Source organism: Tursiops truncatus, chromosome 2, assembly GCF_011762595.2.
Source record: "Tursiops truncatus isolate mTurTru1 chromosome 2, mTurTru1.mat.Y, whole genome shotgun sequence".
Taxonomy (NCBI): Eukaryota; Metazoa; Chordata; class Mammalia; order Artiodactyla; family Delphinidae; genus Tursiops; species Tursiops truncatus.
The window spans coordinates 173348324-173364418 of record NC_047035.1 but is presented as its reverse complement, the minus strand read 5'-3'; the positions used below and the strand labels follow the sequence as shown (position 1 = coordinate 173364418).

General features: G+C 38.8%; 1 protein-coding gene across 10 annotated transcripts in view; it reads left to right on the top strand.

Moving 5' to 3' along the window:
- Positions 1-16095, top strand: part of ZEB1 (zinc finger E-box binding homeobox 1) — a 194020-nt gene that overhangs the window by 151751 nt on the left and 26174 nt on the right. For 6 of the 10 annotated variants that reach the window (XM_073801732.1, XM_019933563.3, XM_073801731.1 and 3 more), the window contains exon 4: positions 3725-3886. The exons of the other annotated variants lie outside the window; for them this stretch is intronic. In XM_073801732.1, coding sequence (XP_073657833.1) covers positions 3725-3886 — 162 coding nt within the window. The remainder of the gene's footprint in view (positions 1-3724; positions 3887-16095) is intronic. 10 annotated transcript variants of the gene reach the window in all.

The following is a 16095-nucleotide window of genomic DNA, read 5'->3' as shown; positions in this document are numbered from 1 at the left end:
TCCCTGTCCGCGGTTCCATACCCGTGGCCACAACCAACCATGGATGGTGTAGAACTATAGTATTTACTGTATTGAAAAAACCCAGTGTAAGTGGACCTGTGCAGTTCAAACCTGTGTTGTTCAGGGGTCAACTACTGATTAAAGAAAAATGTTACTGGAAATGAGATTAAAGGAGCTGAAGTATTCTTCAATTAGCCCATATATCAGTAGTTCAATGTTGCTTATTCTAGAAGAAAAAGTGTTCAGCATTGATTGTTTCCTTTTTTTCTTTAGCACTGAGATAACCTTATTCTCATAAATAAAAAGGTGAAATACATTTTTGTTATAAATGATTTATTCGATTCTTTACATATTCAGATTTGCAAAGAATTATGGTTATCTATTAATAAAAATATTTTGATGTCTTGTCAACTGACAGTTCTATTAAATGCTCCTTCAGTTTTGTTGAAAGCAAACATGGAAAGCCACTTAATTTCCTAAAGGATTTGTTTCCCAGTCACCAGAATCATTGACTCCCTCCTTTCCTGGGACATATGCCAAAAGGCTTTACCAATACTTACTTATCAAAGGACTAATGATATCTGTTTTGGCTTTTCTTACTTTTTTCCCCTCACTTTGAGGCACCTTGTTTAATATATTCAGAAATGGTTGGAGATATTGAAATCTTGCTAATTTTAGTACCTTCTGTCAGTACATTTTTAAATAAAAATCCTTTTAACATGTGAATTAACTATATTTTGATCAATACCTTAGAGCTATAGACTTAGTTCATTCAATTTCTGGAAAATCTGTACCTAATAACCTTACTAGTAAAACCAGTTATCACTGTTAGACCAATCAGCCAAATCAGACTTTCTCTCAGAAGAAAAAGGGCGTCTTCATTTTTCTAATTAAAATAAATGCATCGATACACATTTTGAGGGTTAAGATTATTTAGATCTAATCTAATCGTTATGCTTTATAAAAATCTTGGTCTCCAAATGGGTACCTTTACAACCAGTGTGTAGATAAACTTATAACTTATTGAAGATGAAAGGTTTGTGTATAAAATACAGATTATATAATTCTGAAAAACATATACTATTTAAAACCTCATCATACCATCATCTAGCATATATATAGTTACTAGGCTATAGAAAATATAAACATTTTAAAAGTGGAGACTATGTAACTGAGATAAATATTTTTAATATAATCTGATAAAAATATTTTTAAGTAACCTGTCAAATCTATATTTCTGTATAGGAAATCACATAAAATATAAATTTCATTCATGAGTTTAATCTAGTTTAACTTGAAACTTTGAAGTTACATTGAAAAGGCCTAATAACACAGACTTGCACTGCTTTAGTTATTCAGAAGTGCTTATTGTTCTAGCTAATGACAGATCCTGGGAAGGGTTTTCGAGAATACTCTTTGCTTTGCTCTCACCAGCCTCCTGAATAGCAGTGAATGTTTTAATAATAGGGAATGAAACAGGTGAGATCATTAAAGGAAAATTACTCTCACTCCCTCTGGATATATTATATAGCTGAGTTCAGAGCTTTGTAACTAGGGCCAAAATAATCCCCATTTCAATTGCCACACTTTATCCCTGATAGAAATCCATGTAAACAGGAAAGGCTGGACGCCTAGAGCGCTCTTATGTTGCCCTGACTGATCAACAAAGAAGGTTTTCCCCAATCGGTATTTTGAATCGTTTTCCTTTGGCAACCTGGAGGCTTTTTACACTCCGAGGCAATGCACTGTATTAACGTAAGGGATGGAGGGGGAGGGATCTGCCTCTTTGAAGTTAGAGCAAAGGACTGTGAAAAGCAGGGGTAGAAAGAAGAACCTTCAGGATTCTAGGAAGGACCGTGCATGGAAGCTGAGGATCTGGAAGTAGATTCCATTTAAACCAACAGTACTGGCTTCCCTTTAAAAGAGCCTCCCCTCCCCCCCCTCCCCCCCCACCGCACACACCACCGGATCCAGTAACCCTGGTTTGGTGGCTCAGAGGCGTCAACTAAAAACTACAGTTCTCAGTACAGTTACCATTGAACAGCACAGGCCTTAGAGGCACCTGACCCTCCCCGCGGTGGAAAATCTGTGTGTAATTTACAGCCAGCCCTTGCAACACGAGGTTCCTCTGTGTCCACAGTTCCACATCCACGGATCCAACCAACCACAGTCATGTAGTACCATAGTATTTACTATTGAAATAATCCGAGTATAAGTAGACCCACTCAGCTCAAACCCATGTTGTTCAGGGGTCAGCTGTGTACAGCAGATACGAAATAATTGATAGCTCTTGGCTGCATTGAAGAGGAGGAAAAAATGACGAGTCATCATGATTACTATGTCATCGGCTCTAAGTCTGTTAATAGCAGCCACCCTGAGGAGTTGGGCTACTGCTCCTTTGCAAGACTGCTTTGGTAACTGTCGAACAAAAGGATGCCCTTACATTACCATTTTAATTTTTCTTCATTAATTTTTTTGGCTGTGCTGCGTCTTTGTTGCTGCACACGGGCTTTCTCTAGTTGAGGCGAGCGGGGGCTGCTCTTCGTTGTGGTGCGTGGGCTTCTCACTGCAGTGGCTTCTCTTGTTGTGGAGCGTGGGCTCCAGGTGCGCGGGCTCAGTAGTTGTGGCTTGCGGGCTCTAGAGCGCGGGCTCAGTAGTTGTGGCTTGCGGGCTCTAGAGCGCAGGCTCTGTAGTTGCGGCGCACGGGCTTAGTTGCTCCGCGGCATGTGGGATCTTCCCGGACCAGGGCTCGAACCCGTGTCCCCTGCATTGGCAGGCGGGTTCTTAACCCCTGCACCACAAGGGAAGTCCCACCATTTTAAGCACCAGTTCAGTCTGCTACTTTATAAATTTAGAACTGAGTTCAGTCTGAAGTGTGTGAAGAGGTCAGCCATGAGACACCCGGGGGCCACCCTGACCCAGGACAGTTAGCAGCAGTGTGGAGCAGACCCTCCTCCGGGAGGAAAAGGACGGGAACCCCAGGATACCAGTCCCGCTCTGCAAACACAGCAACGCTCTGGGCTGCCTTCTCCAAGTGAAGACGTGCTGTTAATGCTCGGAACTTTCTGACTCAGGGAAAATGCCTCTCCTTCACCCCACAATTAACATTTACTGAGGAAGAAACACAGAAAGAATAGCCCTGCCTGTATCTGAATACCAGGGTAGATAGGAAGCAATTTTATCAATTTGATACTCTTTGACTCTTATTAGAAGTCTTTCCAACTGTAGGGAACTATTAAAGCTATTTTCTGAGAAATCACATAACTGAACTGAACTTCAGAGCAGTTTGTTATTCAGAGAATGGTTCAGATTTCAAGCACAACTCCAACTAAATATGAACAGTAGGTTGCTAGGAAGGACTGAGGTTTGAGAACTACATTTTTCTCTTTTCCTGTTTTCCTTGCTTTATCATTGATTCAGAAACTAAGGATTCAGCCAGCCTTCTCTGTGTCTTGTTCAACAGTAAAATGGAATAGAAGTACAACCCTAAAGCTTTCAAGGGATATCGTGACAATGTCAAGACTTTTATAACATCTTAAACTTATGAAAACGGACTTCTTAATAGATTAGAACAGAACGAGTAAATTTTTAATGTTCTGTAAATATTTCCTGCAAATTCAAGAACAGTCATTTATTCTCCCAAGATAAACAATTTCTTATTTAGGAAAACTATGTAACAACTTGGTGGTGAAGTTGGTTTTTACAGAGTATGCGTTTCTTCTAGTAAAAGATGATGAATGCGACTCAGATGCAGAAAATGAACAAAACCATGATCCTAACGTTGAAGAGTTCCTGCAGCAACAAGACACTGCAGTCATCTACCCCGAGGCGCCCGAGGAGGACCAGAGGCAGGGCACGCCGGAGGCCAGCGGGCACGATGAAAACGGTAACAAGCATCACGGCCGCTTTGTTCTCATCTCCAGAGGATTACTGCTTCCATTACTCTATGTGGGAACCCACTCTACTAGAGGGAACATTTTTGAAAACCAAAATTTATTGCAGGTGGCTGTAGAGAGTGATCTCTTTAATGAGTGGAACACTGTCCATGGTAACAGTATAGCGTTGTGTCAGTGGCCCCTCGTGTATATAGTGTGATGCCACCACGTGTGCAATGCTTAGGGCAGTGCCTGGACATTGATTTCCATTCACTTACATGGTAGCAAGTAGTAGAAATGGGAACTAGGATGACCCTTAGTGCCCTTTGATTATTCTCCACTGTTCTGGCAAGAAAAGCATGGCTGTCTGGTTCAAAACATATTTGGAGACAGATGGTTTTCCTGTATCTGCTTTGGTCCTCTGTGATATGAACAGCCAGTATATAGTTGTAAAATACAATAATAATGCGTTCATACTCTCCTGAAAAGAAATATGCTGTCATTCTGCCTTCCATGCACTAGAAACAGATGAAAATACTCCTGTAAGAAATTTTACGCAGTATCTGTACCAAGAACTAGGAAGATGCTTGGAATGTTTGAGGATATTTGAAGTATTAAGATCCTAAATCTGGTTTGGTTTTTCCAGGGTTCCCAGTTTAATGGATAGATTTAGCTTAATAGCCCAATAATCAACTTTTTAAAAGACTTTTTAGAGCAGTTTTATATTTAGAACAAAATTGTACAGAGGTGCAGAGATTTCCCATATTCCCCCTGCCCCCCCCATTATCAACATCACTCACCAGAGCGGTACTTTTTTGTTTAACCAAGGATGAACCTACATTGACACGTCATAATCACTCAAAGACCTTAATTTGCATTAGGGTTCACTCTTGGTGTTGTACGTTCTGTGGGTTTGGACAAATGTACAATGACAAGTATCCATCATTATACTATCACACAGAGTACGTTCACTGCCCGAAAAGTCCTCTGTGCTCTGCCTATTCATCCTGCCCTCCTCCTTGCCCTGGCAACCACTGATGTTTCTATGCCTCCATAGTTTTGCCTTATCCAGGATGTCTTACAGTTGGAGTCATATAGTATATAGTCATATAGCCTTTTCAAATCGGCTTCTTTCACGTAGTTATGCATTTAACTTTCCTCTGTGTCTTTTCATGGATTGATAACTCATTTCTTCTAAACGTTGAATGATATTCCACAGTCTGGACGTACTGCATTTTATTTATCCATTCACCTACTGAAGGACACCTTGGTTGCTTCCAAGTTTGGGCAATGATGAATGAAGCTGCTGTAAACATTCGTGCACAGATTTTGGTCTGGAAATAAGTTTTCAGCTCCTTTGGGTAAATACCAAGGTGCACAATTGCTGGATTATATGATAAGAGTATGCTTAGTTCTAGAGGAAACGGCCAAACTATCATCCCGAGTGGCTGCACCACTTTCCATTCCACCAGCAATGATGAGAGTTCCTGTTGCTCCACATCATGGCCAATATTTCTCGTTCTCAGTGTTCCCGATTTTGGCCATTCTAATAGTGTGTAGTGGTGTCTTGCTGTTTTAGTTTGTATTTCCCTAATGAAATATTATGTGCAGCATCTTTTCACACTTATTTGTCATCTGTATATCTTCTTTGATGAGGTGACAAAGTCCTTGGGCCATTTTTTTAATTTTTTAACTTTATATTGGAGTTAGTTGATTTACAATGTTGTGTTAGCTTCAGGTGTACAGCAAAGTTATATAGTTATACATATACATATCTATTCTTTTTCAGATTCTTTTCCCATATAGGTCATTGCAGAGTATTGAGTAGAGTCCGCTGTGCCATGCAGTAGATCCTTGTTGGTTGTCTGTTTTATATATAGTAGTGTGCACATGTGAATCCCAATCTCATTTATCCCACCCCCGCCTTTCCCTTTTGGTAACCGTAAGTTTGTTTTCAAAGTCTGTGAGTCTGTTTCTCTTTTGTAAATAAGTTCATTTGTACTATTTTTTAGATTCCACATATAAATTATATCCTTTGATATTTATCTTTCTCTGTCTAACTTACTTAGTATGATAATCTCTAGATCCATCCATGTTGCCGCAAATGGCATTATTGCATTCTTTTTTATGGCTGAGTAATATTCCATTGTGTATATATACCTATATATATACACCACATCATCTTTATCCATTCCTCTGTCGATGGACACTTAGGATGCTTCCATGTCCTGGCTCTTGTAAATAGTGCTGCAGTGAACACTGGGGTGCATGTACCTTTTTGAAGTATGATTTCCTCTGGATATATGCCCAGGAGATGGATCGCTGAATCATATGGTAGCTCTATTTTTAGTTTTTTAAGGAACCTCCATAGTGGCTGTATCAGTTTACATTCCCACCAACAGTGCAAGAGGGTTCCCTTTTCTCCACATCCTCTCCAGCATTTATTGTTTGTAGATTTTTTGATGATGGCCATTCTGAACGGTGATACCTCAGTGTAGTTTTGATTCTCATTTCTCTAATAATTAGTGATGTGCAGCATCTTTTCATTTGCTTTTTGGCCATCTGTGTATCTTCTTTGAAAGATAAAATAGATAAACATACATTTGTATATTGGAGAAATATACATTTCTCTAAATGTAAACATATATTTGGAGAAATGTATATTTAGATCTACTGCCCATTTTTTTGATTGGGTTGTTTGTTTTTTCGATATTGAGCTGCATGAGCTGTTTGTATGTTTTGGAGATGAAACCCTTGTCGTTCACTTCATTTGCAAATACTTTCTCCCATTCTGTGGGTTGTCTTCATTTTCTTTATGGTTTCCTTTGCTGTGCAAAAGCTTTTAAGTTTAATTAGGTCCCATTTGTTTATTTTTGTTTTTATTTTCGTTACTCTAGGAGGTGGATCCAAAAAGGTATTACTGCAATTTATGTCAAACAATGTTCTGCCTATGTTTTCCTCTAAGAGATTTATAGTATCCAGACTTACATTTAGGTCTTTAATGAATTCCGAGTTTATTTTTGTGTATGCTGTTAGAGAATGTTCTAATTTCATGCTTCTACACGTAGCTCTCCACTTTTCCCAGCACCATTTATTAAAGAGACTGTCTTTTCTCCATTGTATATTCTTGCCTCCTTTGTCATAGATTGACCATAGGGGTGTGGGTTTATTTCTGGGCTTTCTATCCTGTTCCATTTATCTGTATTTCTGTCTTTGTGCCAGTACCATACTGTTTTGATGACTGTAGCTTTATAGTATCAGTCAGCCTGCTTCCTCCAGCAGCTCTGTTTTTCTTTCCCAAGATTCCTTTGGCTATTCAGGGTCTTTTGTGTTTCCATACAGATTTTAAGGTTTTTGTTCTAGATCTGCAGAAAATGCCATTAGTTATTTGATCGGGATTGCATTGAATCTGTAGATTGCCTTGGGTATAGTAGAGTCATTTTGACAATATTGATTCTTCCAATCCAAGAATATGGTATGTGTTTCCATCTGTTTGTGTCATCTTCAGTTTCTTTCATCAGCATCTTACAGTTTTCTGCATACGGGTCTTTTGCCTCCTTAGGTAGGTTTATTCCTAGGTATTTTATTCTTTTTTCATGCACTGGTAAATGGTATTGTTTCTTTAATTTCTCTTTCTGATCTTTCGTTGTTAGTGTATAGGAATGCAACAGATTTCTCTGCATTAATTTTGTGTCCTGCAACTTTACTGAATCCATTGACGAGCTCCAGTAGTTTTCTGGTAGCATCTTTAGGATTTTTTATGTATAGTATCATGTCATCTGCAAACAGTGACAGTTTTACTTCTTCCTTTCCAACTTGGATTCCTGCTATTTTTTTTCTTCTCTGATTGCTATGGCTAAGACTTCCAAAACTAGGTTGAATAGAAGTGGTGAGAGTAGACATCCTTGTCTTGTTCCTGATCTTAGAAGAAATGCTTTCTGCTTTTCACCACTGAGTATAATGTTAGCTGTGGGTTGGTCATATATGGCCTTTATTATGTTGAGGTATATTCCCTCTATGCCCACTTTCTGGAGAGTTTTTATCTTAAATGGGTGTTGAAATTTTGCCAAAAGATTTTTCTATTGAGATGATCATATGGTTTTTTTCCTTCAATTTGTTAATGTGGTGTATCACACTGAATAATTGTGGGTACTGAAAAATCCTTGCATCCCTGGGATAAATCCCACTTGATCATGGTGCATGATCCTTTTAATGTATTGTTGGATTCTGTTTGCCAGTATTTTTTTTTTGTTGAGGATTTTTGCATCTATGTTCATCTATGAGATTGGCCTGTAATTTTCTTTTCTTGTGGTATCTTTGTCTGGTTTTGGTATCACGGTGATGTTGACCTCATAGAATGAATTTTGGAGGGTTCCTTCGTCTGCAATTTTTTGAAACAGTTTCAGAAGGATAGGTGTTAACTCTTCTCTAAATGTTTGATAGAATTCCCCTGTGAAGCTGTCTGGTCCTGGACTTTTGTTTATTGGGAATTTTTTAATCACAGTTTCAGTTTCAGTGCTTGTGATTATTGTTCATATTTTCAATTTCTTCCTTGTTCATTTTTGGGAGATTGTACCTTTCTAAGAATTTGTCCATTTCTTCTAGGTTGTCCATTATATTGGCATATAGTTGCTTGTAGTAGTCTCTTAAGATCCTCTGTATTTCTGTGGTGTGTCCATTGTAACTTCTCCTTTTTCATTTCTAATTTTATTGATTTGAGCCCTCTCCCTTTTTTTCTCGATTAGTCTGTCTAAAGGTTTATCTATTTTGTTTATCTTTTCAAAGAGCCAGCTTTTAGTCTCATTGATCTTTTCTAATGTTTTCTTCGTCTCTATTTCATTTATTTCTGCTCTGATCGTTATGATTTCTTTCCTCCTGCTAACTTTGGGGTTTTTTTGTTCTTATTTCTCTAGTTGCTTTAGGTGTAAGGTTAGGTTGTTTATTGGGGATTTTTCTTGTTTCCTGAGATAAGACTGTATTGCTATAAACTTCCCTCTTTAGAACTGCTTTTGCTGCACCCCATAGGTTTTGGATCTATCTATAAGTAGATTCTTGGTTTGCGGTTACCATGAGGTTTTGATACAGCAGTCTATGTATGTATATACAAGATTGTTTTAAGTTGCTGGTCTCTTAATTTCAAATGCATTTCCAAATATCCTGCATTGTACTCTCCTCTTCTCATGATTGCTGGTTTTGATAGCATGTTTGTGAGTGGATGATTTCCTACCTTTACTGTATATTTGCCTTGACCAGTCAGCTTTCCCATTCATAATTTTCTTGTTTTCTCTCATGGGCTTTTCTTTTCTGCCTAGAACAGTTTCTTCAGCCTTTGTTGTAAAGCTGGTTTGGTGGTGCCGTATTCTGTTAGCTTTTGCTTGTCTGTAAAGCTTTTGATTTCTCCATCGACTCTGAACAAGAGCCTTGCTGAGTATTCTTGGTTGTAGGTTTTTCCCTTCCACCACTTAAATATATCCTGCCACTCCATTCTGGCCTGCAGAGTTTCTGCTGAAATACCAGCTGATAACCTTATGGGGATTCCCTTGTATGTTATTTGTTGCTTTTCCCTTGTTGCTTTTGATATTTTATCTTTATCTTTCATTTTTGTCAAGTTGATTAACATGTCTCTGCATATTCCTCCTTGGGTTTATCCCTTATGGGACTCTCTGCACTTCCTGGACTTAGGTGACTGTTTCCTTTCCCATGTTAAGGAAGTTTTCAACTATTATCTCTTCAAATACTTTCTCAGGCCCTTTGTCTCTCTCTTCTCCTTCTAGGACCCCTATAATGCAAATGTTGGTGCGTTTAGTGTTGTCCCATAGGTCTCTTAGGCTGTCATTTCTTTTCATTCTTTTTTCTTTATTCTGTTCTGCAGCAGTGATTTCCACCATTCTGTCTTCAGCTCACTTATCCATCCTTCTGCGTCATTTATTCTGCTATTGACTCTTTCTGGCATATTTGTCATTTCATTTATTGTATTGTTCAACTCTGTTTGTTTTTTAAATCTTCTAGCTCTTTGTTAAACATTTCTTGTATCCTCTTGGTCTGTGCCTCCATTCTTTTTCTGAGATCTTGGATCATCTTTACTATCATTACTGTGAATTTGTTTTCAGGTAGATTGTCTGTCACTTCATGTAATTATTCTTTTGGGGTTTTATATTGTTCCTTCATCTGAAACATATTCCTCTGCCATCTCATTTTGTGTCACTTTGTGTGTTTGAGGTCCCACAGACCGCAGGATTGTAGTTCCTCTTGGTTCTGGTGTCTGCCCCCTGGTGAGTGAGGAATGGTCATGGGGCTTGTGCAGGCTTCCTGGTGGGAGGGACTGGTGCCTGCCCACTGGTGGGTGGAGCTGGGTCTTGTCCCTCTGGTGGCAGGGCCGTGTCAAGGAGTGTGTTTAGAGGTGGCTGTGGCTCAGGATGACTTTAGGCAGCCTGTCTGCTGATGGGTGGGGCTGTGTTCCCACCCTGCAGGTTGTTTGGCCTGAGGCGTGCCAGCACTGGAACCTAAGGGCTGTTTGGTGGGGCCAGGTCTTGGTGTCAAAATGGCGGCCTCCAGGACAGCTCATGCCAATGAGTACCCCCCGGTACCTCTGCCGCCAGTGTCCTTTTACCCACAGTGAGCCACAGCCATCCCTCACCTCCCCAGCAGACCCCTCCAAGACTAGCAGGTAGGTCTCGCCCAGGGTCCTATGAAGTCACTACTCTTTCCCATGTCCCAGCTCACATGAGACCTTATTTGTGCCCTGTGGCACAAGAGTGGTGCTTCTGTTTCCCCAGTCCTGTGGAGTTCCTGCAGTCAAGCCCCACTGGCCTTAAAAGCCAAATGCTCTGGGGGCTTCTCCTACCAATGCAAGACCTCCAGACTGGGGAGCCTGACGTGGGGCTCAGAACTCTCACTCCTGTGAGAGAACCTCTGTGATGTAGTTATTTTCTAGTTTGTGGGTCAAACTAGAAAATAATTAGTATGGGATCTGATTGTATTGCGAATGTGCCCCTTCTACCATCTCGTTGTGGCTTTGTCTTTGGAAGTAGAATTATCTTTTTTGGTAGGTTCCAGCCCTTTTTTGTTGATGGTTGTTTAGCAGTTAGTTGTGATTTTTCTGTCTTTGTGAGAGGAGGTGAGCTCAGGTCCTTCTACTCCACCATCTTGTCCTCCAGGTTTACTTTAATCTCAAGTATGTATTCTTGAACTCAGTAGTTCCAGTGTTGATTTCCTGATTCTCCGTCATGAAGTTGGAGGAGGAAGGGGGCTATGATTTGGCCCATTTTTTTAATTAAATTATTTGATTTCTTAGCAGTGAGTTTTAAGAATTCTTTGTATATTTTGGATACTAGTCCTTTTTCAGATGTGTCATTTGAAAATAGTTTTCCCAGTCCATGGCTTATCTTCTAATTCTCTTTTGGTTCTCTTGTTATTGTCTTTCATGGAACAGAACTTTTTCATTTAATGAAGTCCAGCATATCAAGTATCTCTTTCATGGCTCATGCCTTTGGTATCTAAACTGGCATTACCATACCCAAGGTCACATAGGTTTTCTTCTGTTGTTGTCTGTGATCCATTTTGAGTTTTGTAAAGGGTGTAAGGTCTGTGTTTACATTTTTTTTTGGTATGTGGATGACCAGTTGCCTTTGCTTTTTGGGCTGTCTATTCTGTTCCACTGACCCATTTGTCTGTTCTCTCACCAACACCACACTTTCTTGATTATTATAGCTACATAGTAAGCCTTGAAGTCAGATAGTGTTGGTCTCCCAACGTTACTCTTCACCTTCAATGTTATGTTGCCTCTTCTGGGTCTCTTGCCTCTCTGTATAAACTTAGAATGTCTGTCATTATCCATAAAATAACTTGATTGGGATTACATTGACTCTGTAGACCTAGTTGGGGAGAACTGACATCTTGACAATATTGAGTCAATGTTGAGTATCCATGAACATGGAATATCTCTCCATTTATTTAGTTCTTTGATTTTATTCATCAGACTTTTGTAGTTTTACTCAAATAAATCTTATACATAATTTGTTAGATTTATGCCTAAGTATTTTTGGTGCTAGTGTAAATGGTGTTGTATCAATCAACTTTTAAATGTTTGAAGGAAATCGAGAAGGATGGTACAGAAAACAAAACAGATTCCATTGTGAAGAGTCAACTGTACCTTCCTTAAATCAGGAATCAGCTATGCAAAAGAGGAGAAAGAGAAGTTTCACTCCAGAATAGATAGGATTTCTGTAACTAATTTGGTGACAAAGGAAAAAGAAGTAGGGTACTCTAGGAATTGTTTCCTGCAGTGTGGCAAAAGGACACGTTTCTGAAAACTATAAGTAATTACCCCCGGGGACACTGCATTTCAGCTTAATGATATGCGTTCTGTTGATCTGTTTGCATATTTGCAGAGTCCGTAGTTATTGGCATTATAATCCTGTCGGGCCTTCGTTTTCTACTTTTGTTTCTTGGTTGTTTTTCTCTTAAAGAAAATGTGATAACATTTCACCTGAAGAAGCAGTAGCTTACCATAGATATGAAAGGGAAACAGAACATTTTAAATGCAGATGTGTATAACTGTGTAACAAAGAGGATTTCAGAAAGTATCCATGAAAGAAAATAATGAAAACTAAAGAAACGTTCCATTGCATAGATCAAATAAGGTTCAACTTTGTAAAGTCCATTGTTACAAATCAATGCAGTAAAATCCCATAAAAATTGAGGCCTTAACTGTTCTGAATTAGTAAAACATTTTTTGTTTTCTTTGTCTAATTATTATTCAATATGTTTTTAATTCAGGAATTCATTACTTTTAGGTATATAATCTAATTTAACTGCTAATACAGTATTTCACAGTAGATTTTCTGTCACACCAGCAACATCTGTTTACATAGAAAAAGTGATTATCTTCAGAAGCACTTAGGTTTTTAGTGTTTTAACAGATTAAACATACTGTCTGCATGTCGTAAGTTGTAAACAGGGAAACTTCAACAGATGGATTTATCACAAATTCTGGTTCAGTGGGGAACAAATCAGGAAATTTTTCACAGGTTTTATATCAGTCTGCCTATTAAAGGAAGTTTAAGATACAGAAATTTAAAATGTTTTTTAAATAAGTATATGCATGGTCACAGATACATAAAGAAATTATTGTTCAAAAAATGGTCAGATATAGGTTGGATTTTTTTAGTAGTATTGAATTGCTACCATAAGTTTATTATAGGAATTCTAAAAAGAAACATTTTTTTCCTTACATGACAAGTCTTCATTGCTAAAAAGTGAGTTTTTAAAAAATAATATTCCAGTGCTGGTTTATGAGTATGAACATTCAATAGATACTGATTTATGAAAAGAACTTGCTATTTGAATATGATAAACTTGTCATTTTATGGATATTTTGTTTACTGATTGGAAGGATTAATGAAGGTAAAGAAGAAAATAGAATGTAATGCAAGCAGACCGCTTATGACCCAGGAGTACAAGGAGCTTGAACCATGGAATCACACTGTGACTGTGGTACTGATGACCAAACACCTGTAACAGTGGACTCTGACCTTAGCCGCTGAGACCAGTAGGATAGACAGACAGTCTGGCAAGGAGAGTGTCCCAAATGTTGATTTCCCACTTGTCTGTACAAATAGGAAATTGATACTAGACAAAATATAACTTGATTTCCCCCCCAGAATGTCCTCATGTGGCTACTCTAGTCCCCAAAGAAGGGGGGTCATGCCAGAGTCATCACTAGGAGAAAAACACTCTGGTTCCAGGTGACTTGCGAACTGCTAACAAACAAAAAAACAGCATAAACCATGGGGGTCTTGGTTGATTTTATTTGTATATTTGATACATATTTTGGTGTATTTAGCTGTGTAGTGTCAGGTGCTCAGCTTAGTATTTGCAGGCCTGCCCTTAAGCAAGACATTTAATTTACATAGACTTGAATTTCAATAATGGGAAATTATTTCCCATAAATCACATGTTTATGAAGCATTTGAAGAATGTTCCGAAACTTTCTTTGGTGGTCTTTTTCTGTAAGAAATCCAAAATGAAGGTAAGATGATATTTACCATAAGCTGTCGCTTAGGAACTTATTTCTTTGAAGAAATACATCAAATATGGAAATCTACTCTTAGTTAAATATTAATTGGCCAAAGAAGTATTACATTTTTAGGATTGGCAGGCTTAGATGGTTCCATATATAAAAAATATCTAGTTCACTCCACAAACTACAGTTCGTCCATAATGCCCTTATTTTCTGAAAGCTATCGTAATAGTCATCCAGCTAAAACTATACAGAAGATGTGCTGGTGTGTTTCAGGAGGAAAAAGAACATGAAGAGCCGTGCAGGGGGCGTCTCAGTGGGCCAGGCCTGGTCTGGCCCCCACTCTTTTGGTCTGAACTCGGGCACAGGGCCACACCTACCTGCAAGGGAGTCTTAGAAACATAGTCCGTGTGCTGCTTACTCTCCAAGGACTATAACTAGAGTGTCGTTTTTCTCTAATTAACCATGAAAACGAAGAGAAGAAATACGTTTTAGTGAAAAAGTCACACAGCACGCGTTTGACTTCTGACTTCATTGTGTACTGGCTGTGTGATTTGGAAGTTATTTAGCCTTTTCTGGGCCTCACGTTCTCTCTTTATAAAATAGAGGGGGAGATCAGTGTGTTGTTTTGAGGATCAAATACAAAGCATAATTTTTTTTTGTAACATCTTTATTGGTGTATGATTGCTTTACTGTGGTGTGTTACTTTCTGCTGTATAACAAAGTGAATCAGTTATACATATACGTACATTCCCATATCTTCTCCCTCCCACCCTCCCTATCCCACCCCTCGAGGTGGACACAAAGCACCGAGCTGATCTCCCTGTGCTATGCGGCTGCTTCCCACTAGCTATCTACCTTACATTTGGTAGTGTATATATGTCCATGCCACTCTCTCATGTTGTCCCACCCAGCTTACCCTTCCCCCTCCCTGTGTCCTCAAGTCCCTTCTCTATGTCTGCATCTTTATTCCTGTACTTGGACTTGTTTTTCTCTTTCTGACTCACTTCACTCTGTTTGACAGACTCTAGGTCCATCCACCTCACTACAAATAACTCAATTTCATTTCTTTTTGTGGCTGAGTAATATTCCATTGTATATATGTGCCACATCTTCTTTATCCATTCATCTGTCAATGGACACTGAGACTACTGCTTCCATGTCCTGGCTATTGTAAATAGAGCTGCAATGAACAGTGTAGGTATTACATGACTCTTTTTGAAGTATGGTTTTCTCAGGGTATATATGCCCAGTAGTGGGATTGCTGGGTCATATGGTAGTTCTATTTGTAGTTTTTTAAGGAAACTCCATAATGTTTTCCATAGTGGCTGTATCAATATACATTCCCACCAACAGTACAAGAGGGTTCCCTTTTCTCCACACCCTCTCCAGCACTTATTATTGGTAGATTTTTTGATGATGGCCGTTCTGACTGGTGTGAGGTGATACCTCATTGTAGTTTTGGTTTGCATTTCTCTAGTAATTAGTGATGTTGAGCATCCTTTCATGTGTTTGTTGGCAATCTGTATATCTTCTTTGGAGAAATAGGTCTTCTGCCCAGTTTTGGATTGGGTTGTTTGTTTTTCTGATATTGAGCTGCATGAGCTGCTTGTAGATGTTGGAGATTAATCCTTTGTCAGTTGCTTCATTTACAAATATTTTCTCCCATTCTGAGGGTTGTCTTTTCACCTTATGGTTTCCTTTGCTGTGCAAGTTTTAAGTTTCATTAGGTCCCATTTGTTTATTTTTGTTTTAATTTCCACTTCTCCAGAAGGTGTGTCAAAAAGGATCTTGCTGTGATTTATGTCATAGAGTGTTCTGCCTATGTTTTCCTCTAAGAGTTTTATAGTGTCTGGCCTTACATTCTTTAATCTATTTTGAGTTTATTTTTGTGTATGGTGTTAGGGAGTGTTCTAATTTCATTCTTTCACATGTAGCTGTCCAGTTTTCCCAGCACCACTTTATTGAAGAGGCTGTCTTTTCTCCATTGTATTCTTGGTTCCTTTTATGAAAATTAAGGGGACCATATGTGCCTGGGTTTATCTCTGGGCTTTCTATCCTGTTCCATTGATCTATATTTCTGGTTTTGTGCCAGTACCATACTGTCTTGATTACTGTAGCTTTGTAGTATAAGTCTGAAGTCCAGGAGCCTGATTCCTCCAGCTCCATTTTTCTTTCTCAAGACTGCTTTGGCTATTC